Source organism: Metarhizium album, assembly GCF_000804445.1.
Source record: "Metarhizium album ARSEF 1941 chromosome Unknown scaffold_1, whole genome shotgun sequence".
NCBI lineage: Eukaryota > Fungi > Ascomycota > Sordariomycetes > Hypocreales > Clavicipitaceae > Metarhizium > Metarhizium album.
In genome coordinates this window covers 256238-281700 of record NW_024467575.1, presented here as the reverse complement: position 1 = coordinate 281700, position 25463 = coordinate 256238, and the positions used below count along the sequence as shown (strand labels likewise).

Sequence of the window (25463 nt, the reverse complement as noted above, 5' to 3'; positions counted from 1 at the left end):
CCGCTGCTCATCAAACTACGCACTCGGCACATCTTTTCAAGCATTTCAAGTAGGGCTCGGGTGCAGAGTACATGGCATGCACTGTCTTGCGCAGATCGCCCCGTTTCAAGTGAAGAAGACGGCATCTCGGGGAATTTAGATGGGAATTGAAATTCACCATCAACCACAATCACAGCCAACTGGTGAACCACACGGCTACGACATTGAATGCTCCCTTGAACTTGTGCTACTATTATTAATGCTCCTCTCGACTGGCAATCGCTTTCTAAATCGAGGAGCTCCGACAAATATGTCCTACCTTTAGTGGATCGGATTGGAATGTGTGCAGTCAGAAGGCATGTGTTTTTCACATCTCAATCAACCATCTCCAAAGTTTTTGGAAGAGCTGATTGATCCGACATTGAGAACAGGGCAACCGTCGATCTGTGACGCGGGCAGCACAGGCCAGGGAAGTAGAAGCCGCCTGGCCTTGGCTTTTTTTTTTCTTTCTTTTTTTTCCCTTTGCCTCCTCCATGTCTCCCTACTGTACAACCGGATTCCTCCCGCTGGTTCGATCGCAAGGGCAACCACTTGCTTGTCTTTCTGGTGCACTTCGTACGTACGTCGCGGAACTTTGCGCGAAAAATAAATATAAACCTAGGTACCTTGGAACATGTCACCTGCTCTGCTCTGCTCTGCGAGAGGGCAATTATTCATGTCAGTTTTCCGGCCATTATCAAGCCACCCCAATCATGCGCGAATCGAGATGGCCATGGCTGTCATGACTGGGTCTTGAGTCTTGACCCTTGAGCATAGCAATGCCCGTCATATCTCCCCCTCGACCACTCAATCGGGGTCCGAGGAGGCGAAGAAAGACGGCTGATGAAGAGTCGACATGACGCTACTCCGCACTCCATAGGCGACCAGAGGTTGATGGAGAATGAGGGCAATAAAAATCAAAAGACGAAAAGCAAAAAAAAAGAGACAGGGAGAGAGGGAGGCGCCGGGTTATTACAGCCGGTCACTTCAATCACTGTGGATGTACAGATTAATAAGTGCAACTGGTTTGCTTGAGTACTAAGTTAAGTACATACGTACACTGTTGGAACTGGGAACTGAGATGGCTCATGGGTGGGGCCTGCCTCGGCCGCCTGCCTTTCGCAGCCTTCACTGCGCTTACGCCTCGTTTGGGTCCTAGCCGCCGAGCCTTGGCTCAAGTTTCTGCCGCCGTCTCACCAGACCCGTTTTGTCGCCCAGGTTCTGTGATTGTTCAGGGCTCAGCGCTGTCACGCTGTCAGGACGACTCGGGCGCATGGTGTCTGGCTCATCCACACGTGCCTGCGCAGCCAACTGGTCTGTACTCTGTAGGCGCCCAGGCGCCCCATCGTCCCAGCGTCCCAGTGCTCAAGTGCTGGCTGCCATGCATTTTCTTCCCCAATCCCACCTCCCTTCCCTTCCAAAATCTGGAAGTTCATGCGGCACCACCATCACGATTCACCATAACCCCAACTTTGCCCGCAACACCGTCAATTCACGTCCCCCCCTCCCGGAAGCAGTCGTGAAGAGAGACAGGTCGGTCGATTATAGAGAAACCAGTAGCACCTCTCTTATTCTGTCCTCGTTTTCTCTGCCAGCAAATAGACCATGTCCTCTCCGTGGAAGAAACAGCCTGAGGATGTTGTCGACAGTGTTCTGAAGCGGGCAGAAGTCAGCAAGGTGAGTCAGAGCAACAACAGTCCTACCCGGACTCTCGGCCACTGCAAAGTCGGTCTCAAACCCGACGTCAAGCACGGCTGACACTTGTTCTTGTTTAGATAGCACGCAGACTGCAGAACCGCTTGGCCTTGGCTCAATTCAAGACCAAACATGGCTGGGAGGACTTGACACTCGATTCCATCGAACCCAAGCTGGAGGAGGAAATGCGCAGACGACGCCTATGCGATGGGGACGTTCTGTCTGACTCGTCCTCGAGCGCATCCGACCTGCCGTATCCGACAAAAGCACTGATGAGCTCGCCCCTCAAGGCGCCAATATTCTCCGATGCTATCGGGTCGAGTAATGGAAGCTCCGGTCACCGAAAGCGTACATACTTTGCATCGTTTGATCACACGGCCTCGAGCCCGAGCAAACGCTTTCGCGCATCGCCGACAGCACACAAGTCCTTCTCGGGACACTCCGCGTGGAAAGACAGTCACCACTTGGCACAGTCGTCACCTATCAAGCCTCGGCGTCAACAGCACTTTACCACATCAGGAGGACCAGATGTGTCATTTTTCCAGCATCGCAGAATGACGGCGGCTCTCACCTCGCCAAATTTTGCTGCGCCCGACGACGACGACGACCTGCTGCCCGCACATTCGTTCAACGTCAACAACGTTCAGTCGTCTCCCCCTCGTACTCCGCCCATGCAAACCCGAAGCCTTGCGAGCAAGCGAAGTAAAGAGAACTTGGATGCTGACCATGGTGGTAAGACGGGCGAAGAGGGCGCAGACCTTTTGCTGTATCTCGCAGCGTCGCCGTCTCCAGCGGTCAAGTCAAACCGCGGCCGCATGGATCGTCTGTCCACCCCTCCACCCAAGAACAACAAATTAGACCTACCCTCATCCATGATGACAACGCCCGGGGGGGGCAACCTGTTTCCCAACACCCCCGGTCAGGGATTCGACTTTGCCGACTTTGTCAACATCACTCCTAGCCCGGCACAGAAGCCATGGAGAACACCTGGTCCTATTTCAGCTCGCACACCGCTCAGCGTGACCAGGCGAAGGCTGACTTTCGAGGAACCTCTAGCATAAATCCATCGATAATGCTACTTATGGAAGGATGGGGCCGCGACCCCGGGCCGCCTCTTATATTTACCATCGTATTTATTTCTTCGTGTATATGATACCATGATTACAGCACTTAGACTGCGGCAACTACGGATTCTGCCTAGTTGTAAAGCATTGCGGGAACCCAGTCCATCCCCTGGATGAGGCGATGCAGGAGTTTAGATATCTCATGTTGTTCGTCTTGTATGTCGATTTTTCATTTATTGCATACTGGATTGGAGTCAACCATATGCGTCTTGGGTGTTTTGGCTAATTCGTCTTGTCGCTGGATAGCCCCGGTATATGCATCTATCCCCGTTGGAAGGATAATTGGGAGGGCAAGAGGGCGTGCGAGGTGGCGGCCGAAGGGCCTGGATTACTTGTGTCTACTACTTCATTTTGTCCATTTCGCGTTGCTTTCACGAGCGAGTTAGATGTGTTTGTCTTGCAGGAGGATGAAGGGGGGAGAGGGGTTAGACATCAAGCACAAGTGAGGTGGAACGTCGAGAAAAGTTGAGTATTCTAACTGAGTACCCGAATAGGTTTTTGATGTGTGAAAATTTTCTCATTGTTGTCTGTTACGAGACATGCTTGCCTGGGCACTCGGTGCTCAACGTACGTTGAGCAGGGTACGGAGTATTCGCCTAGGCAACCCAAACTTCTTCAGCCAACTTACCAAGGTAGTCGGCGCGTCACGTCAGGCAATCAACGCGTCAGGCGGTCTTTTAACGGGGGAACGCGACGGCGTCGCGCCAAAGTCGCGATGGCCTGTGTCGGCTCTGACCAATCAGACGCAATACATGCAAGAGCGACCCATTTGGCATCCTTGCTATGATGTCGGCGTGCCGCAACCCGATCAGGTTGTCTGACGACAACACAATCAAGCCCATGATGAGCAACTGCCGCAACCTTTCCTCTACTCTCTCCTTTCCCCTCCTCCTTCCCCGCGCTACTGCTGCGCGGGGTGAGAGAGTGCCAATGTTACGCTCAACTCGGCCCGGCATCTTAGTGCAGGGTAACTACTACCAGGCAGTGGGCACCAGTCGGCGTCGTACACTCCCTCGAGACGCTTGAAGATCGGCATCATTCTCATTCCTGAATGTACGAGCAGCCCTTGGCTCGTGCACACTCCCAGACTGTCAACACGGAACTAGCTAGCACGAGGTGGCACTGCCGCAATTCTAGGAAGCCCCCTCCCCGGCCTCAGCTTCCAAGTCCCAGCCTCTCCAGTGTGCGCCCTCCTGCAAAAGCGCATCGTCCTTTTTACGCCGTAGTTGGCCGAGACTGTGAAATGGGCACCGGGCGCCTCCTATGCAAGGGCCAACTCTGGTGACTGCCCTCGAACACATCTTGTCAGTGCGACTGTTCTTGGTGCTTCACGAAACGCCATATACAGAATTTGAATGCGAGCCCGTGGCGGCGGCGGCGGCGGCGGCGGCGGCGGCTGCAGCGACGACGACATCATTCACTCAGTGACGATTGATCCTGCACTTTGTAGTCACTGTTGGGTGTTGCGACGCAGTTTCCTAGATGTATTGACAATGTGCGTGTTTATATGTACCGTCTTCTCACTTACTACCTACTTTACTTATAATCTAGCCATGGACACGTGCGCCTCCGCCTGGTTTTTCCCTCATCTGGTACGCAACGACCGCCCACACAAGTCGCATCGCTGTAATCCTATCATCGACGTCAAAGAAGTCGTACCACGCACTTTTCCAGGCCCGGACCTTGCCCCAGCTGCGTCTCGATGGATCCGGCTCGGGCGACCCGTCTAGAACCTCGAGCAATCGAGTAGGGACGCGGACCCTCAGAACGGACACGTGGTGGAAAAGAGAGCTCATCACGAAAATGTCATCATAGTCGGCGCCCTCGACTTTGCCAATGGCCTCGTACTTGGCCTTCCGGTCCCACGAGGGCGGCGGCGGGCGGACCATGCGGTAGTTGTCGTAGATGGGCATGGTTTTACGGGCCCTCTTCACGGCTGGTCTGCTTCGGCCGCCGTTCACGTCCTGGGCCGGCTGGCCGTCGTCTCCGGCGGAGGAGGCGTCCCTCTGGATTTCACGACCAATGGGGCCCCCTAAGCCGCCGCCCCAGCGTCGTTGGGTCGTCCACCACTGATCTTGTCCGAAGCGGACTTCCTCTTTTCCCTCGCGGTCCCGATGCTGAGCCGTGATCAAGGCGGCTAGTACCTCCCGTGCCAGGTCTGACGACTGCGCTGTTTCGGCATCCGGTCCAGTGAAGTTGACGGTTGGGCGTGCGGTCACTGCGGCGACAGGACCGTAGACTACCCCCGCCCGGGCAGTCTCCCGTGTCATTGGACTCTGGAACACGAAATGACAATTTGATGGCGTGTATGACTTGCGTTGTTTCCGCCCAGGAGGCGAGTTGAGATGGAGTCTTGGTTCCAGCCTTGCCCTGGAAACATTGCACCCGAAATCGTACGCGACTAGCTTTATGAAGGCGTTGAGGACATGTTGTCTATACTCCGGGGGCATGGACTGACCGGAGGCGGTCCGGCGTATTGTAGGGGTTTGCGATGGGCCAGCATGTGTCTTGGCCTCACATTCGATACGCCTGGGTGTGTCGGTTGGCGTGCTCAACTCTGGGGAGGGCGGCAGCTCTGGAGGGCGGGATGGATCGTCCCAGAAGGAGGTAAATAGTTCCAAGCAGCGGAAGAATTCGTAGGTATTGCCTAATCTTGCCTGCTGCTTGCCCTTTGGGGGTGGAATCCTCCTGACGGTGCGAAAGGCGTCGTCGTTGGTATTGGAGAGTTCTCGCCGGCGTTCAAGGTATACTTGGCACCCGGGGGACAGGTTCCCATTTTTCAACGGGAACCGATCCTTGCCGTCTTGACGACAGGCTTCCTCAGATGTGAAGCGGTCCCATTGACGGAAATCTGGTAGGTAGGCCGTATCAGGTATCAGGTCAGATTCATCGGCGTCTAGTCTCAGGTCGAGTCCGATTGCCAAGAGACCGGCAGGTCCCAGAACAAGCGAGTCTCGACCAGTCTGTCCAAGTAAAGCTGGCAACGATTGACCGCTGCCGCCAATTATGACATCGTCTTGTGTGAATGGCTGATATCTTGGCAGAGTGATGGGTGTCGGGCTGGGTATATCCTCTGGGGCTACCCTCGGGGTCAGGTTTGCTGTGAGCTGGGTCAGAGAGATTGTAATTGATGGCGAACCAATATGGGCAGGAAGGCAAGGGAAGCACACAAGCAGACGGGCAAAAGGCATTTGTTTCCAAAACAAACGTGCATGGCCCAAGCTAACTACAGTACGCAAAAGTGGCTGGTTCGTGGCTAGCAAAGACCGAGGCCCACGAAGATGTGTTGTGTGTGCAGTGTTTTGGGTTCTAGAAGAATGTGTATGGTATGAGACTTGAGACAGGTTTTACGACATGACCAGATTTGGACGCCTTACCGCGTGAGAGATCAGACTTACGAGCAACAGGAAAGGGTCCAAACATGACGATACCACAAACAGGTGGCCCAGCAGCGTGAAGTGGTTGGTTCTGTTAGTCGACAGCGTCGCTATCAACACTATTGCAGGAGCAATGCTTGGTGCGTTTGTCAAAACGGCCCGAGGAAGTAGCCTCATCACCAACGGCCACACCAGAAACCTTGCTTCCTTCCGGTCACGCCAACAGGAGGAGCACAACAAGCCGTGAGCCAAGACCAAGCCTGGGATGTGTACGGAGTATGTTTTGGCTCAATTTACTGCGGCCCGGATGACGGGGAGAGATGAGTATTGGGGCAGAGGCTCTGCGAATCCAACCGCCAAGAAAACCAAGGGGGGCGATGCCGCGTGGACAGGCAAATCAATTGATGGATCGAGTCGAAACGACAGCGCACAGACAGTCACGTGCCAGGCCGCCGAAACAGCCAACTGCTGTGATGCTGGATGCCGACAGGGACGAGATGACGGTGAAGACTTGGGGTGAATGTCGCGAGGGCACGTCGGAGCAACCAGGCTCAATGCTGCTCCGTGGGAATTGGAGAGTGCGGACGTGAGCGGTTTGGGGAAAAGGCGCTTGCGGGAGGGAGCGCAAGAAGGAGGACAGGGATGCTAAGAGCGTCGAGCATCGAGCATCAAGCATCGAGCATCGAGCATCGAGCATCGAGCATCGAGCATCGAGCATTGAAGGAGTATCGAGCGTGAGGTCTGTGTGTGAGGCGTAACTGTGCGTACCACAGAGTACACACGGAGTAGTAGTGGTTCTATGATCCATCAAAATGGGGGGGGAAGCGGAGCCCCCGTAAATCGGAAACACAGCACACGGACGACCGCAAGGTTGCGATTTCGATGTCTATCTGAACGCTTTGGATGCACAGTAAGTAACTAATACTCAAGAATCTTGAGAGAGACACGAAGAAGGACAATGGGCTTCATTCACGCCTGGTCAATGGATGTACAGTAACTACTAGCAATTATGATGGCCATTGGTGGGCAAGTAGGGGCGCGTCCTGGACTTGGACCCGTACAGCCAGCCAATGAGGAACAATCATAGCTTTGCTCGAAACACTCGTTTCCTACTCCGCACCTTGTTCTTATTAGTCTAGTCATTGACTCTCAACTTCACGCGGGCAAGTCATCATCAGCTTCAAGAACAACGCACGGCAGATACGCTACGGGCCGGCCTCGTGGATTGATGCTGATGCTGCGTAATATTGCGTTATCGTTACTAGCCACTATTTCGCCTTCAAATGCATCGGCCATCTCGAGCTCATGGTTTTTTCAAGATTCGAAGTGCTCCGGCTTTTGATGTTTGCTCACGATCGCAGTGCTAATCCTCAAGAAACAGGGCGAAAAAAAAACCGCTCCCAAGAAAAATAAATAAATAAATAAATCGACACCCGCTACCGTTGCATAGAAGGCATCGTTTGATGTACGTCTGTAATGTTTCGAAACAGCTCCTGCCGCTCCCTCCTCCTCCTCGTCCTCCCTCTTCCTCCGGTTCGCACTCGTTGATCGCTTCGAGGGCAAAAATGACAAAACATAGAGGTTCCATCATCCCCCACTTCATGGAGGGATCCACGCAAGGAACGAGGCGGAAACAAGAGGCCAAAAGGACAAAGTTCCAGAAAACCCTTTCCTGTCCGCACACGACGCGACAGTCACCAATTGACCGTCGTTTTGAATCGCTAAGATGGCCCCTCAAATGGCCCGCTCGCACCCGCTTCTGACGATGCCTGTGCTTCAGGAGTGTCGCAGATCCACGGTGGCCGCAGCCCCTGTTCAGTCGACACAGACTGTGGAGTTGCTAACGATTGGTGCCATCTATTATTCAAGACCTATCGAGGCCATGCATGCTTTGCCTAAGTCATGATACGGTCATGGCCGCTGAGGCGTCTCTTCGTTTCTCGACTGCTTCGTGCTCGTGGTTCCCCCTACTCTCCTCTCTTCCCTCCTCCCTGCTTCCTGAATCTTCTGATTCCTGGACTCAACTTGGAACTGGCTTTTTTCTTCTTCGGATCGATGCATCCTACCGAGGAAATTAATCTTCAAACACCCAACCTGGTCGACACTTCAATCCCGCATCCCAACCCTCAGGGCTGGTCTTTTGGTGATGTCTTCGTTTCATGGACCTTGACCCAGGTCTTCCAACACAGTCGAGCCGGTTGATAATAATCACACTTGTTGATTCGAGTGTCGGGCGAGCACTCGTCGCTCTCTCCGCCTGGATTATACGAAAGACAGAAGCGTCGAGACTCATCGGCGCTTCCAGACCTCCACCCGGCTCCGACTTGCATCCAACCTTCCTCGACTACCTCGACGACTGTTGTCGACCCGGACATTGACTTTATCATGTCTCGCACCTCCCCAGGCGCTCATATGCCTTCCACCAAGGGAAAGAGTCGCAAGTCATGGGCAGGTTTATCGCGGTCCATCGCAGCATTGAAAGATAACCCAAACCACGTCAAGGAATTTATATCACCAAGTAGCCGGGACCTGCCCGATCTTGGTCCGTCCAGTTCTATTGTCGAAAAGGTAAATGGCGTTTCACTGCAAACTACTGCATCTTCTCGTCTTCCCGCGATTCCTACCACGAACCAGACGAAGACGTCAATCTCACCATCAACAACCATTTCAAAATCGACGTCAACTTCATCGCCAACATCAGTTTCACAGTCAACATCAACCTCAACATCGTCTGAAGTCACAAGCACTTCCAAATCAGCTTTGTCAACCCCTGCATCACATCTGTCCCAGAAAGAAGACTCAACGGTTCCCTCCAGTCCCTCCGGAGATGCTTTGTCACAGGTTGGTCAGCAAGACGGCTTAAGGGACTCCTCCACTGACCCCGATCCCGCCCGAAACTCTTCTTCCCAAGCTCCCCAACCTGGTGTGGACAGCTCTCTACAGAGCAGCCGTCCAAGCAACCCTCCCCCGAGCAACCCTCCCCCGAGCAACCCTCCCCCGAGCAACCCTCCCCCAGGTACTGTGACCTCTTCAGGCGGCGAGCCTTCTCTAAGTCACCCCCCGAGCGAGCCGTCATCAGGGAGTGCGTCTCCTCCGGGCATCGAGCGTTCACCGAGCAACGAAGCCTCGAGCAGCGAGCAACCGGCAAGCAGACCTCCTCTGAGAAATCAACGTTCGAGTGATGAGCAACCTCCAAGCCACAGAAACTCTCCAAGCAGCACGGCAAGGAGCACCACAAGCAGCACTCCTCCAGCGGTCAAACCTTCAACAACCGACCCTCCGGCACCTGAGCCTCCAGCACCCGAGCCTCCGGCACCCAACTCTCCGGCGCCTGAGCCTCCAGCACCCGACCCTCCGGCACCCAACTCTCCGGCGCCTGAGCCTCCAGCACCCGACCCTCCGGCAACCGAAACTCCGGCAACCGAAACTCCAGCACCCGAAACTCCGGCAACCGACCCTCCGGCGCCTGAGCCTCCAGCAACCGACCCTCCAGCAACCGACCCTCCAGCAACCGACCCTCCAGCACCCAACCCTCCGGCGCCTGAGCCTCCAGCGACCGAAACTCCGGCAACCGACCCTCCGGCGCCTGAGCCCCCAGCAACCGAAACTCCGGCAACCGACCCTCCGGCAACCGACCCTCCGGCACCCAACCCTCCGGCGCCTGAGCCTCCAGCAACCGAAACTCCGGCAACCGACCCTCCGGCGCCTGAGCCCCCAGCAACCGACCCTCCGGCACCCGGCACCCAACTCTCCGGCGCCTGAGCCTCCGGCGCCTGAGCCTCCAGCAACCGAAACTCCGGCAACCGAAACTCCAGCACCCGAAACTCCGGCGCCTGAGCCCCCAACAACCGACCCTCCGGCAACCGACCCTCCGGCACCCAACCCTCCGGCACCCGGCCCTCCAATCTCCGACCCACCAGCACTTGAATCTACAAAAGAGAGCACGCCGCAAGATGATTCATCACAAATCCAGAAATCTACCCATAATAGTGCACAGGCCCCCGGAAATTCGAACCCGGAGCCCCAGGCCCAGGAGGCTACATCGACGAGCCTCAAAACACCACCTGCTGGAAACCGCCAATCTTCAACCAGCCGTCCCTTGAGTACATCTATGGCGCCCTCACCAAGCAGCAACGTCGATAGTCAAACACCTGGAACAGCGCAACAGACCACGTCCGACCAAGGAACCACAGGAATTCCGACTCCCACTACCAATCCTGGAGTAAAACCGTCTGGTTCTGGTGTTGGTATTCCACACGTTCCCAACCGTACGACCCTGGAAACGACCGCAAATAGCTTATCGTCTACTACGAGAAAAGAATCTGGGAATCGTCCCACTGGAGCCAACCCTATCGTCATTACCACCAAGTCCATTCCTGGTGATCTGCCTGACACCACACATATTGGTGGACCTCGAGGAGGTAAAGACAACTTTGATCCGGGGGCTGGCTCACCCGCTTTTGACCCCAACGTCAAAATGCACTTATCAAAAAGTGCAATTGTGGGAATATCAGTTGGCATCGTTGCGTTGATAGCCTTAATAGCCCTTTCAATCTGGTTTTGTAGAAGGAAGTCGATGAATCAACGGGTAGCGCCAATGGCGACCCAGCAGCCCCTTGCCACTCCTGGTACAGGCTACAAGAACGGGGGGATGCATGCACTTGGCGCAACCAAAAGCCGCCTATTTCAGTGGCTGCCAGGGTCCGGAAAAGACTTGACTAGTAGTAACGAAGGTGACCTCCTCCATGGTATACCACCAATACCGGATATGTCGCAGAGAATCGAGGTACCGGGGATTCTTGGCAGAGATGCGATCAGCAATCAGCCCCCTGCTCAACCGGGGTATAATGGGCGTTTTCCTGGAAAAAATCTCGTCGGCGGAGCAAACAGGCCACATTTGGATGTTGGCCAGGGCCGGGTTGACCATCCGGATCCCTTCGCTGACAGACATGCCGTGGAAATAGCTGGACAGCCGCCGTCATTACCTCCTGCAGCTCTCTTTTCTGGTGCGCCGAGGGAGTATCAAGGAAGACGTATGCCTGGGTCTGGTCCGGCCAGCTCACGTCTATATCGCGGGAGCGTTGGTGCCAGACCATCACAATACCCAGCAGGACAGTCCTTGGAGTCAAGGACAGATTCGGTTCACCGAGGATCCGTGTATAGCAACGACTCGTTCACGAGTAAGCGGAATAAATTCCGTTCGGATCCTTTCGACTTGGAAATCAAGGGTCGCCTTTTGCCAAGTCGAGACCCAATTCCAGAAGTACCCCGATTCACAGCCACCAGCTCGAAATATAGTACTCATGCCAACAGCATGTCTTCCTCGCGATACAGCAGTGGAGTTGGCATGAGCCATTCGAGCTTGTTTCATGCCAGCGGGACCACTGGTCCGTCGGCATCTGCACCAGCCAATAACTTTGTCGCTTGGAGCAATCTCTCGTCGGTAGATGACTTCCGGCCAGGGACCCAAAGACGGCAATCTAAAAACAAGGACCAGTCGGCGGCCGTATTTGGTGAAGCTATGTAGTTGAGGGATTCTCGCAGAGCGGGAGGAGCGTGGTTAGCATAGGAAAAGGTGTTTGATGAGCGGTCTTGCGACATTTTATCGGAGTGAAGCATATCGACGAGTATAACGGTCTAAAGTATGACGAATTATGATGATGATAAAGACTCTTTCCCCTGAGCATCGTGAAACAAAAACAGTGACATTTGGAGAGAAGTCAGGAAGCTAGTTGCTCAGCTCTCACCCAGGCTCTCCTTTTCCCACTTTCAAGCAACCAGAGCCGGTGGATTAGGAATGCCATCCATCAACATTGTAGAAGGTTGCCAGTCCCTCCCTTGAGCAGAAGGGCTATCCGTCCGCTAATAAAGACACCCCAACCCGTGGCCTAGTCGGCCCGGACCACCCACTGCGCTCCGTGACTCCGTCCACCCAACCCGGAATCGCAGCACCTTGGGCGGCGAGAGAGACGAGCCTCTTGTACTGCTGGTCTACTTGCGTTTCCATTTCCCGCACAGTCGGCAGCTGGCCTTCAGCTACGCAGGTACGCGCAAGGGTCAAGGTAGCCAAGTCGTACAGCTGAAATGTTGGAGAAGATGCATAGTCTTGAAAACAATACTCTTGGCGTGCTCAAAGATATAGTCTATTTGCGTGCCTTTCATGAATCCGTGGAGATAATCGTGTCTTACTTGAGAAGAGGCCGAGCCTAGGCCAGTACATGCACGCAGTAAGAACAGGGCAATATTGAAGAATGGGCACGGTTGATTTGTCTGACCCGCCGTCGGCCATCTGTCGCATTGGTCATCAAGCTCTAATACGGATACCTCGTTTCGGACAACGCTCAAATCGGACTCCGGTGGTATTTATAGAGCGAGTTGGCGAGGCCGGGCTTTGGGTTCGTTGTGGTGGCTTACGTCCGTCAGTCCAGTAATAAGTTGTATACCCCCCGGGGGCCGAATCCAAGCTGGCCATAGCGGCTCTCTTCCGGTGTCAATAAGGCGTTGTCTCTGAGACTGCCCAGGCCACCGAGTTTTTTCTCCCGTCTCGGCGGACATACGTGTCCGTGTGTTCCAACGCCTGAACAAATCCTTGTCAGCTCGCTCTGGAAATTGATATCTGCGACTCATGTTGCTAGATCCTCAGCAAGCAGATCCGTCTCATCCTTCATCGCAGACCCTCGGCGGAGGACTTCAATGTTCTATCGATATGCCAGTGTAGCAAGTCTCGCGTTGCCAACGCGTCTTCTAGGCTGTTGTGGCCACGGTTCTTGACCTGGATGACTCTGTTCAGCCGTTTGAGCGTAAGGGCCTTGAGCGACAGCCCACCCTGCTGCGAGTTTGTGACAGCCGTGTTGCTATCTTTATCTTGAGTTGCAAAATTTGAGTTTGCACCTTCTTGCTGGTCGAGACTGGCGGACTCTTCCCACTCCTTGCGCCGGGCCATGTCTTCCTCCAAGCGGCGCTTCCTCGTTTCGATCATCAATGTGTCAACTATTCGGTGGTGAATCCAGCGTAGAGACGTGAGGTCTTGATGACCGGCATGGCCGATGACAACGGTATCGGGTCCGACAAACTTGTATATAGCTTGTCTCGCGGAATCTCGCCCGAGAATGCACTTCCGGCGCCGAAGGGAATCCTCCATGGTTTGCTTTGATACGCCCGAGAAACGAGTGTTGTAGTGTGCCATCTTCACACCGGGATAGACAAGACTGTCTATGAGCACAGCGCCAGTGAAGAAGTCGACGAGGGATAGACGAATTAGCTCCGACTCCCCGGAACTTGCCGTTCCCATTTCGCAATCCAATACCACAGCGGCAACGTGAGTTGGACGAGACGCAGTCCTCGTCTCATAATATTGCCAATTCTTCTCAAGCTCACCTACATTATAGTGACGAGGGGAATGCTCATGCTGTCCGGCGCAAGGTTTTGAGAACGGCGGCCCATTGCAGCAAGTCCACCTCTGGATTGCTCTGACGTCAGCAATGTTGCACGAAGACTTGATGGTGAGCAGGAGCATTATCGCAAGGGTAAAGTAAAGAATGCTCACTCTGTTTGCTACGCGGCCGGGGTGATGGCTGCAAATGAAAGATGAGTCTCCCGAACTGCCACCTCGTGTGCGCTCGACCCCTTTGGCTGCTGCAACCAGCACTTGCTCGGTATAAGCGCCGGGTTGTTGACTTTGGGTGACGACGGCGTCTGAGTCATGTTTCGGACTTTGGAGTTCAACAAGGTCACTTGGCCTGGACGCGGCAGCATCAGACGCGGTAGCGAAAGACCTTGTTTCAGCACGCTGGTTTCGCCGTCGCTCTTTTTTCAGTAGTACTTGAGATGACGGAGAGTGTTAGTAGCGACGCTTCGACTGTAGTCTTTCCCCGCCCTCACCTCACCTTTGCAGCATTTCTCGCACCGTTTCTTTCGTTGCAGGTCCGTTGAGCTCAGCCTGGAAAAGACATATCCAACGTGTTGTAGCTCGCCATGGGGATGTACGAAGTGGTGCAGCTGGTGCAAGTGACCAGGCGTAGGCTGGACAGGCCCGTATGACCTTTGGATGTCCATGATTGCGCAAAAGGTTGGGCGGACAGCACCATGTGTAAGGTTGAAATGGTCCCAAGAGGGAGGTTTGAAGGGCAGAAGATTTGGCGCGCCACGGGGAGCTGGGCTTCTGAGTGCCAAGCACTTAAGTACCTAAGTACCTACTTGTCCTAGGTGCGTACTTGAGTACCTACTTGAGTACCCAGCCAGGGCCCAGCACGCGGTGCCAACTGGCGGCTCGTGTCCCGCAGCTGCAAACCCCTCCTCGGCAAAGTGCCAGGGCGGCGAGGCTGATGATTGATAACTTGATATTGACTGACCCTGACCCTAACCCTACGACTTCTACCAGCAGTGAGTGGTGGTACGTGGTACCCCCTCCGTACTCCGTACTCAGGTACCTACTTAAGGTACTTAGGTAGTTACCCTCAAGAGCGAGTGTAGTGGTAAGCTTGTGTGACATCACAACCCGAGCGTTCGGCGTCGTCATGTGGAGCAGCGGCACGCGCAGCTTGTTGTGAAACTGGTCTTTTGGGCCTAATGAGAGCTTGGCGTGAGTGGCGAATTCGACATGGATTTGGCCAAGGTCCACGTCTTGTCAGTGCATTCATGGAGATGCATAGACAAAATAGGCTGCATTTTGTTCGTGTCCTGGTGCTCAAAGACACGTGGGGCCCCGTCCGTCTCTTCAAACTTCAACTCCGTATCCGTATTGAATCTTGATAGCACGTACGGAGTAGTGGTCTTCGCCTCAGCCACACCAACGTTGGACTGGTCCTTTCGGTGGACCGTCAGTCAGCCTTATCACCTTTTGGGACGAGCGGGGCTTGCAGGGGCTGCATGACATTGACATCGAGTGCAACTTGGAGAATTCAGAGTTGTTTGCAACATCAACCACGACGACTCTTGGGTCTGCAAGTTGCGCCGGATTGATCAATTGGGCAGCGATCGGGGCCAACGGGCAGCGTCCAGATTCTTGAGTTTCGTTTATTTCATCATGGTGGCACATACTTTGCATGGTGCGACAGGCTCTCTTCCGATGGCGCCTGAGCAGTTTCGATTGGCCAAGCCACACGCTCGGTTCAGCTGTCGGTCTCGCCGCCAGAGAGCCCTGACGCGCCACACAGCTGCATTAGGGCATTAGGGCTCCGGGCCATGTCACAAGAACCTAGGGTTTTGCAGAAATGGCACGGCTACTAGGTACTGGATACAAGGGCACGCCTTGGCCGTATCCCATCCCCAAGCGACTGAACTGTGATGTGACACGGACATGATGATACTAGTATATGTCTGCGTGCACGAGAGCCTGTTAGGAACTTGGCTCCTGGTCGAGCTGTCGTGAATCATCAACCAAGCAAGATGTTTTTGCTTCTGGTACACGGCGCGTCTGGCAGGGCCCACGGACGAACTGGACTGGAGCCAAGGGAACCAAAAGAAAAAAAAAGAAAAAGAAAAGCAAAGAAAAGAAAACAGTGCATCAAGTAGATGCTGATTGGTAGATGGGGATCATCAAACGAACGGCCACATCGATGGGAGCATGACGTCAACAACCACAAGAGGAAGAGAAGACACGCTTCCTCTCCGCTCCAGAAAAAAAAAATCAGTAAATAAATGGCTGCATGACGATACTACTCAATTGCTCCGTACTTCCCACCATCAGCAACTAGCACCGCGCCGTAATTAGAGCAAGAGCCGCATTCGCATCGGCTGTGCTGCGCCTCGTGCTCAACTGGCGCCAACGTCAAAAAATGCTGGTGCCAACTGCAGAGCGGGGCACTTGCATGCACCAGAGTGACCAGAATGACCAGACATGGTGTCCGCACCGCCACAGCCGACAGGGCAGGCAGGGCCAAGGTGGGTGCAGCTGCCGGGGAGCGTCGACGTCCAACGTTACAAAGCAAAGTACTCCGTAGAGTTCCATTGTCGGCGTGGCCGGCCGCGACATCCCCTGCCGGCCTGAAAGCCTGGACATAGCACTGGCAGTAGCGGGCGGCGCCACAGGAACGGGAAGGGAAGCCCCCAGCTAGCGCCCGCGGGGACCTTCCTCGGCACCTAGACAGGCAGGTACAGCACAACACGGTACGTGACTTGACGTGTACCTACCCGAGGACCAGTCAGACTTGTTGATGAATGAATAATGAAGGGGCCAGCTCATCAGTCACCTGGTTCGGCACGCCACACATGTTTAAGAAGTAGGTACTGAGTAAGTACTTAAGGAGGCAGCAGTTGGCTTTCCGGCTTCGGAACCACGCTCGGCTCGGTACAAGCATACGGAGTACGTGGCCTGTTCGGCCGTGGCATCGAGGTGCGCGCAATCTGCCAAGTTGACGGCGAAAACCGTCGCTTGATGGGATGGGCGTGAATGCGCCGACACGGCAAGCCAAGCCGGCATGGATGGGCATGGCATGTTGCAATCAACAGACAGACCATGATGGTCATGTGAACGAACCAAGGGTGCTTTGCTTCTGCCATCCGGTCCTGGCAGTTGGTGCGTCGTGCATATGCCCGATAGAAGTCAATTCATCACTTTGGCATATGACTGACGCTGCAAGGCCAATTTAGCTAAATACAAAGCATATACGTACATACTCGTCCGTACTTGGACGCGAGAAACGAGACGTCTTGACGCCTGGTGCGAGTGGACGTCGACCCCAACCGGCCATCCATTCACTTACATTAGCATTCGAAGGGCCCGCAGGGTCCGCAGGGTCCAGTGCTGCACCGCACTGCACGCGCAAGTGGTGCTGCTGGAGAGGCCCCGCTGGCCGACATGGACTGGGCCGTTCAGTGTTGAGTCTCGACCCCCTCACCTGGCTAGGTCAACAACTGGTCTGGTCTTGCTTGGTCTCTGGTCTCTGCTGGCTGGCGGCCTGCATCCATGTCAACGTCCGTCCATCCACGTCCATCGTCCATCGTCCATCGTCCATCGTCCATCGTCCATCGTCCGTCATCCATCCCATCCTTGCCTTGGGCGCGGCTTTGGCGAAATGCATGCATGGATGCATGCATGCATGCCAACGTGCGTCGTCCAGCCCGATGCGACTCGGTACTCGGTACAAACAAAAGTGTGTCGATTCTGTTCCTACTCCGCCATCGTCGCCGGTTCGTTGCCCCCCCGTCCATGTAACTATATCTCGGTCGGGGCCCATGGCCATCGTCCGTCGCCTGTGCCAGCGCCAGTGCCAGCGCCAGCGCCAGACAGACAGACCTGCTGCAGACCTACTAACTACATTACAGACACGGTTGACTGACCACTCAAGTCTCGGCGTCACGCACTCTGTCTCTCGCTCTCACCTCTCACCCGCTCCCTCCCTCGCTGTCACTCACTCACTCACTCACCACGTTCCGTCTCACGCTGACGCTCGCCGTCTCCATCTCCATCTCGTGCACCCATTGAGCCAAGCACAGCCCGTCCCTCGGTGCTGGGGCCTCGCATCTACCTTTCGGCTCGTCACGCTGCCCGGCGCATCGTCGTCGTCACCGTCGTCGGCAACACCTCCGCCAGCTTCCGTCCACCCGCTTTGGCTTCATTCCGCCTGGCCTGCCTCGCATCATCACACACAACTCGCCGCCCTGCCTTCGCCTTCGCCTTGACCTTCGCTACCGCTACGCGCACCCCTCGTCGTGCTCCCAATCGTCAAATACATCAACCGGTCCCTGCTGTGCTCTGTGCTCTGCGCTCTGCGCCCTGCACCGCTGACCGCCCATTCACGCGTCTCGAATCCCTACCCCAGGAAACAACAACCGCTTTGGTCTGCAAATCAGACATTAACCACCACCACTCCACCACCACTACGGAGTACCAAGCTTGGGTTTCTGCGTCCCGGGTCTTGGGTCTTGATCAACGTCGCTGCCCGTCCAACCCGTGCACCACGCCGGACCTTTGCCCTCATCCTCCTGCATTGCATCTCTAGTCATCCGACATTGCAGCGTCAGCATCATTCGTGTGTCTGTCCGTCTCGTGTGTTGGTTGGGAGCTCGCGCGCTCTCGCCGCCAACCGCTTTATATAAAAAACAACGGTGCCCGTCGAAATCTCCGGCCTTCAAATTTCGAATCTCCCAGCCAGACGCTAATAGGCGCCGGCCTCGACTGCCTCGACTTCATCCGGCTCACCATCATCCCGATTCCCCACGCACGGCAAGTCGAAGCCGCTCACGGTCCGAATCGCCGTCGCCGTCGCCGCCGAAGCGCCAGCCAGAGGCGCACGCTTGAATTCCTATTTCGTGTACCCAGCATCGCAAGCCGTCTTCCCGTGGGCCTGACATGTCGGCATATCAGGGCTACGGTGGCGCCAACGCCTACGGTCCCCCGCAATCACCTCAGTATCCAGCCAACTACTTTAGGTAATCAATTTCCCGGGTTCAGTCTCTCGTTGCGCGATTCTCAACATGATTTTCGTCATGGTGCTGACGTAGGTAATCGACCTTGGCAGGCCGCAATACGCCGTTTACCCTCCTCAGGGCCAACTATCTCCCCAGCCTCAGCCGGGCTACGGCTATCAACAGCACCCTCCCCAACCACAGTATGCATATCAGGTATGCTCAAGTCCATGCCAGAAACAAAAGACCTCCCTCGGGAGCAGCTTCGCGTCCGTCGTCCTGCGCCGCTGACAACTAGTGTTGCAGCATCATGGCCCTCCGCCTCCTCAGCAGCAGTATGCCGGCCACTACAGTCCGGCACCACCACCGCAACCACAGCCTGGCTACGCTTCCAGACCCGGACAAAGCCCTGGTATGCGCTTCCCGGGCCTCTCCCGCCATCCCATCGTATAGGTGCAAGCTTCTCACGCTTACGTCAGGCATAATTCCGCCGCAGCATGGTGCCTACAGCTCTCGGATGGGTGGGCCTCCAGCTCCTCCCTCGGGCTTGCAGCATTTTGGCGCGGGCGCGCCTCAGGGCTATGCGTTTCAGTATTCTAATTGTACCGGCCGCAGGAAGGCCCTGCTGATTGGCATCAATTATTTTGGTCAGCGTGGCCAGCTGCGAGGTTGCATCAACGACGTCCGCAACATGACGGCCTATTTGGCCGAACACTTTGGGTATAGACGAGAAGACATGGTCATTTTGACCGACGACCAACAGAATCCCATGAGCCAACCCACAAAACAAAACATCCTCCGCGCAATGCACTGGTTGGTCAAGGATGCTCGCCCAAACGATGCGCTCTTCTTCCACTATTCTGGTACGGCCCATTCAACCCCGCGCTTTTTTCTTTTCCTTTTTTTTTTGGCCACGAGTTGGCGACTGATGGCGATTTGACGCGTTTCGATGATGGGAAGCTGACCCTTCTGAACAGGCCACGGCGGCCAGACAAAGGACTTGGACGGAGACGAGGCGGACGGTTATGACGAAGTTATTTACCCTGTTGATTTTCGACAGACTGGTCACATCACAGACGACGAAATGCACCGAATCATGGTTCGACCCCTGCAAGCCGGCGTGAGACTAACGGCAATTTTCGATTCGTGTCATTCTGGAACCGCTCTTGACCTGCCGTACATCTACTCAACCCAGGGCATTCTCAAGGAACCTAATCTCGCCAAGGAAGCTGGCCAGGGTCTACTCGGCGTTATATCTTCATACAGCCAAGGCGACTTGGGAGGAGTTGCAAGCAACATCATGAGCTTTTTCAAGAAGGCCACCAGCGGAGAAGATGCGTATGCCCGCACGCTCGCCACAAAAACTTCTCCCGCCGACGTCGTCATGCTGTCCGGTAGCAAAGACGACCAGACATCGTGGGTCCACCCGTTTCTTGTTTCTGTGATTTTTCTTTTTGCTCTTTCCATTTTCCGTCTTCCATACTCTGCAGATTTTTGCCACCTGAAGCATCTGTGACGAGTTTGACGGGGAGCAAACACATGCAATCAAGGGCATCTTTGCTCATCACGGCGAGCCATTGACAGACTGTGGATTATCATGACATCTCTGGGAACACCACAGATTGAACCTAAGCTAACGCATCATCCAGTGCCGATGCCACCATCGCAGCCCAAGCTACGGGAGCCATGTCTTGGGCTTTCATGACGGCCCTCAAGAAAAACCCGCAACAGAGCTACGTGCAACTTCTCAACAGCATCAGAGACGAACTAGCTACTAAATACACGCAAAAGCCGCAGCTGTCTTGCAGTCACCCGCTGAGTAAATATCACCGAATCCAAGCCCCTTCGGCCTGAGGAAGGCATACCTAACCTAATGAACTAGATACGAATCTCCTTTTCGTCATGTAAATAATGATAACGCGATGTAGTGTGGCCATGTTGCGTGGTATCCTGTAAAAGGAGTAATGGGACATTGGGAATACTTGAAAGATGATTTTTTTTTCTCTTCTCTCCTTCCCTTTTTTTTTCCTTTTTAATCTTCCTGCTCACTACAAATTATGATGCACATGTGGGTACGGAGAATGGGAAGGGGAAACAGGTGCATGAGTATGAGAGTGGTCGATATCCCGGGGTTCAAAGGAGAACAAACAAACAGCGGGGGCACGTACATTACAAATACAGTAGCTGTGCTATTGTCTGTCGAGTTTGATTGGGTTTGTCATTGTGTTTCTCTTTGCAAAAGCCTGTAGCGTAGTATGCCGTGGCGCCAGGGGAATCATATCTCTCTGTGGACGCAACTGGCAGCTCTCTTGGACAGAATCACATTGCAACGCCTGTTCCTGCATGCCCGGTAATTTCAACTGTAAGCCTGAACATGGTATCCAGAACCCGTACCCCTTCCGTGCCTTCTCGTCATGTGTATCATTGCAATCCAGCCCACTTTTGCATTGGCAAGGAGACGACGACAAATGGAAAACGAAATGAGATGAAATGAAATGCATGTGCCTGCTAATGTAGCCCGTCAATGATAAAATGTGTGGGGAAAAGGAGGAAAAGAAGAAAAGCCAAAAAAAAGGGGGACGCCCCTCCTTCATGCGTCCATTCGAACAACTTTAAACTGCCTCGATCTCTTGACGCGTCGCTGGTCGTCCCTGGCTGCGACCAGCTTGAGACGAACCTGCTCCTGCTGTGCCCATCTGCGGGAGGCGATGCGCGTGCGAGCGATGAAGCGGGCCATTACAAAAAACGGTCGAATCGACGTCGGTTTCAACTTGCCGAAAGCGAGGCCGTCGGGGGCGGCCGGCAGCGATAGAGGCTTCTTGCTGTGCAGGAGGTTGGTGCGGATATGCTCGAGCTCGCGCAGCTGGGCCTTGTTGCTGTACGATTGAAGAGGGAAAAAGGCAACCTTGTTAGCAAAGAAACGAGAGGGGCAACGCAGGAATCGAGGCCTCAACGGCGAGCAAGTTGAAAGGGGGAGGAACCAACCAAGCGTTGGCAACATCAAGCTGCAGCTGGATAAACTTCTTTGCGTACGCGGCGTCTGATCTGAGCGACGCCTCCCGTTCCCAACGAGCTTGCATCCACTCCATTTGCATCACCATGCCCTTCAGTTCCTTTCTGTGGCGCTCCCCGGCACCTTCGGCGGCTCGGACGAGCGTCTCAAATGCCGAGGTGTCGCCGTCCGGGGTCTTGCAGTGTCGCTTCGTGATGCCATGTCCATCATCCTTCCGGGCTGCAGGACCGCCGCTCGTGGCCTGCAGTAGTTGGACGTCTCGTTGCAGCTTCTCGGCGCTCATGCGAAACGCTGCCCGCTCGCTGCGTGCGCGTTCCAGTTTGCGCCTGAGCGACGCTTCAGTGGCAGCGAGGCCATCGATGAGTTCTTGCTGCTGTCGAACATCGTGCTCCAGATTTTCAATCTCGGCCTGGCTCCTTTTGAGATGTTTGCCTTGCCTGCTCTTTTCTGACTGCGAGGCAATGGCCGAATCTCGTTCTCGTTCCGCCTTGTCCAGCTTGTGTTTCATGTGACGCATGGCCTCGTCGTTTTGCGCCGCGGCCTCTTCGGCCTGTTGGTTTGCTGCTTCGAGAACTTCCTCCAGGACGAGCTTTTGGTCTTCGAGATCGCTCATCTGCCTCTGCAACTCCTCGATTGCCCGTGACGCCATTCGCTCCGACTCGGCAGCCTGCAGGTTTAGTTCATCCAAAGCGCGTTGGGAAGCGGCTAGCTGTTGTCTTGCAGCTGCGGAATTACCTGCAGACTCGGCTGCTGAGCGGGGAGGTGATCTCGCCATTTGAGAAACTTTGCCTTCATGTAGCTGCCGCTCCAGCTCCGCAATTTGCACATTGAGGCCCCTAATGGTATCCCGATGAGCCGCCTCTTTTTGCAGGAAATCGAGTTCCCTTTGACGCGATGCCGACAAGTCTCTTCGCAGGCTTGATACGCTGCCAACGACGTCGTCATCGTCGGCCATCTTGAGCTTGCTTAGTTGATGTTCGTAATTTCTAACCCGCTGCTCCAGCTCTCGTATTGTACGTCGAGCAGATTCAACTTCTTGGTTGCTGAATGGAGTTGCTGTAGACGATTTCGCCTCGGCGCCATTTTTGAGTAGTTGTTTTTGAAACTCATCCCGCTGCGCTCTTGCTTCAGCGAGAGATGACTGAGCGGAGCTCAGGTCCGCTTTGAGTCTGGCGATTTGGTCTCGGAGATATTGTGAATCCTGTACCAATGCATCGCGGCGACCAGGTGTCAATTGACTGTTCTTCGATCTCAACAACTCTGCCTCACTTTGCAACGCGCAAATCTCGTTCACTTGTCCTTGATAGTCAATCTGAATTTTTGCGAGGTCGTCCCTGGCAGTCGAAAGTTCATTCCGCAAATTAGTGAGCAAGGCTTGTCGTGTTTCTAGAGCCTCCTGGAGGTCATCGATTTGGCGAGCCATTACAGCCTCCTCGCTTTTATGCCGTTCCATCTCACTTTCCATGGCTTTCTGCAACGTGGACTCTTTGCTCGACAAGTTTCCTTCCGCTTCGCGAAGACGTTCGACGGTCCGTTGAAGACCTGCAGCTTTCTCCTCGGCCCTCTCCCTCTCGGACACCAAAGCTTGCTTCTCGTTTTCCCATTTTTCACTATCGTTGTCGTAAAGATTGTCACGCTCGCGGACCTCGGCCTGCAAGCCTGAAATGGCGTCGTTCAATCGTTCTAATTCACCCTTATACTGTTGGCGCAAGTCTGTCTCGATCTCTGCCGCGTATTCCCTCTCATCTGACACGTTTTTCTGCAGCTCTTCCACCTCTTTTTCCAGTCGCTGCACGTCACGCTGAAGAGCCTGGGCCTCGGTTGTCAGCGTTTCGTGCCGCGCTTGTAAAACATCCTTCTCATCGGCAACGGCAAGTAGCTCTGCTTCAAGGTCCTGAACTTTGATTGAATTGTCACGCTGTCCGCGTCTGATTTCTTGTTGCTCATTTCTCAATTCATCCATCTCCAGCCTGAGCTGCTCATTTTCCTCGTTTGCACCGGCCAGCTCTTTTTCCAGTTCTGCGTATTCCTTTCCAGATTTGTCGAGCTCTTCTTGCAAGCGGGATACCTTCTCTTCAACTTGTCTTGAGAGTCCCTTGGTCAGCACAGACTTGTTGGTCATTTCTTCTTGGAGCTCCTCGAGGTCATGTTCGGCTCGATCTTTCTGGGATATCGCCTGTTCCGCCTTGTCCTTCAAATCTTCGATTTGTTCCTCTAGGCGCCGAATACTGAGCTCGAGGTCTTGGATAGTCTCCCTGGCTTCTTCTAATTCTTCATTCTGGTTCTCCATGCCTTCCATTTCACTCATCCTCCTTTGCGCTTCTTTTTGCTTGTCCTCGGCAGCACCAAGTCTGTCCCTGAGATCATCCAGCTCATCGTCTCTTTCCGTTATCAAGCGATCCTTTTCTCGTAAATCTGCTTCCAGGTCCTCGATGTTGTCACGGAGTTTTTCGAGCTGATCCTCGTCGTGATGACTCTGGTCCACTTGCTGTTGAAGTGCATCAACATCGGAACATTTTTCCTCCAGGGCCTTTTGCAGTCGTTCAAGTTCCTGGCGCTGGCTTTGGTCATTTTGCTTTCGCCTTGTTTTTTCTTGAAGCTCTTGCATCTGTTGTCGATATGATTCAAGGTCCCGCTCGGCCGCCGTGACATGCTTCTTATATCGGTGAAGCTCTCGTTGCATTGTCACCCTGTCGACTTTCAACTCTGTGTTTTCCTTGAGGGCTGCTTCGCTGAAGCCGGGACCGGCCTTTCGCAACGCTTCCTCGAGGAAGTGAATTTTCAGCTTTAGGCCGAAGTTTTCCTTTTCAATCCTATCAATGACGTTTTCCTGTTCACGGAGTGACAACTGGTTTCCATCCTGCAATGGCCCTTTATCCCCGTCTCTCCGAGGCTGCACGGCCAACGGGGTGGAAGCAACACTACTGCTTTCGAGCTGGGGCAGGGTGTTGTCGAGAAACGATTGGCTTCGAGAGGCCAGATAAACAGAATTGTCCCCTCGCGGTACGGGCGTCATGTCGTCTTCATCTATTTTATCCAATGCTGGTGCATTCAAACCAGTAGCCCCATTCTCCCTGCCATTTTTGCGAGCACTATTTCTTGCGGACAACTTCAGCATAGGTGTAAATTCAGCCCCTCCAAGATTATTTCGAGGTATATTTCTGCGATCTGCCAGTGGCCCTCTCTGTCGTGGCGTTCGTAGATCGACTCCATTTGAGCGTCCATTACGAAGCTGCTGCAGAAAGTCGCCATCTTTTCCTGGGGATTGAAAGGAGGCTTCCTGGGAAATGTCAGCAAAATCGGGCTGCCTGCTGAGGTACGTAGCGTCTCCGAGATTCGTTCGAGGCGTGTCGAGTACGCCGCCAAACCCTGGTTGAACCATGGTGTCGGTCGGGCGATGAGAGTTGTGGACAGGAGGCTTGGGGAGATGAGGATGCGGTTATATCGAGACTGCCTTCATCGGGGACGTTATCGCGTATGGGATTGGCGGTGGGATTGACGATGACGGAAACCGACGACTGCGGCACCTTTTTGCTTTTGGTTGAGATGGACAGGTAGACAGACCGGCCGTCAACTCGGGTGCCAGTGCCGATGGGAGGGAGCAATTTGCACGCGCAGGGTTATCGGATGCGTTTTCGTAGAGAAACAGACAGACGCTCACGAAGATCCCAGTGGGGGATTGGACGAGTGTCAAGACAGAAAAGCGAGGCCTCGAGCCTGAGACCTCCCGGCATGGCATCCAAAAGGTGTCGCGCGCATTGGATGGTAGTCAAGTTGTTGGATGCTGGCACCGCGTTGGGTCTTGTTTACTCGCTGCCCTGTTTGGGCTTAGCGTGAAAACAGGGTCCGTCTTGCAGTTGCAGGGTCTGGGGCGTTTTGTTGTAGAGG

At 54.5% G+C, this 25463-nt stretch overlaps 6 protein-coding genes across 6 annotated transcripts; 3 read left to right on the top strand and 3 right to left on the bottom strand.

Annotated features, from left to right (window-relative positions):
• Positions 1-1623: 1623 nt before the first annotated feature.
• Positions 1624-2774, top strand: MAM_00079 (Transcription factor Nrm1/Whi5; the record flags this gene model as incomplete). The annotated part of the gene is made up of 2 exons (XM_040818879.1): positions 1624-1695; positions 1794-2774. The coding sequence occupies 2 exons, from the start codon at positions 1624-1626 to the stop codon at positions 2772-2774; spliced, it is 1053 nt and encodes a 350-aa protein (XP_040682143.1).
• Positions 2775-4384: 1610 nt separating this feature from the next.
• Positions 4385-6260, bottom strand: MAM_00078 (uncharacterized protein; the record flags this gene model as incomplete). Its single annotated transcript, XM_040818878.1, has 2 exons — positions 4385-5937; positions 6236-6260. 2 exons carry the CDS (start codon positions 6258-6260, stop codon positions 4385-4387), a joined length of 1578 nt encoding a protein of 525 aa, XP_040682142.1.
• Positions 6261-8599: 2339 nt separating this feature from the next.
• Positions 8600-9976, top strand: MAM_00077 (uncharacterized protein; the record flags this gene model as incomplete). Its single annotated transcript, XM_040818877.1, has 1 exon — positions 8600-9976. The coding sequence occupies one exon, from the start codon at positions 8600-8602 to the stop codon at positions 9974-9976; it is 1377 nt and encodes a 458-aa protein (XP_040682141.1).
• A 2902-nt stretch (positions 9977-12878) lies between these two features.
• Positions 12879-13505, bottom strand: MAM_00076 (3'-5' exonuclease; the record flags this gene model as incomplete). Its single annotated transcript, XM_040818876.1, has 1 exon — positions 12879-13505. The coding sequence occupies one exon, from the start codon at positions 13503-13505 to the stop codon at positions 12879-12881; it is 627 nt and encodes a 208-aa protein (XP_040682140.1).
• Positions 13506-18506: 5001 nt separating this feature from the next.
• MAM_00075 (metacaspase CasA) lies at positions 18507-20416 on the top strand (the record flags this gene model as incomplete). The annotated part of the gene is made up of 6 exons (XM_040818875.1): positions 18507-18586; positions 18676-18778; positions 18869-18974; positions 19042-19425; positions 19540-19978; positions 20212-20416. 6 exons carry the CDS (start codon positions 18507-18509, stop codon positions 20414-20416), a joined length of 1317 nt encoding a protein of 438 aa, XP_040682139.1.
• Positions 20417-21152: 736 nt separating this feature from the next.
• MAM_00074 (Spindle associated) lies at positions 21153-24957 on the bottom strand (the record flags this gene model as incomplete). The annotated part of the gene is made up of 2 exons (XM_040818874.1): positions 21153-21438; positions 21548-24957. The coding sequence occupies 2 exons, from the start codon at positions 24955-24957 to the stop codon at positions 21153-21155; spliced, it is 3696 nt and encodes a 1231-aa protein (XP_040682138.1).
• Between the last annotated feature and the right edge of the window lie 506 nt (positions 24958-25463).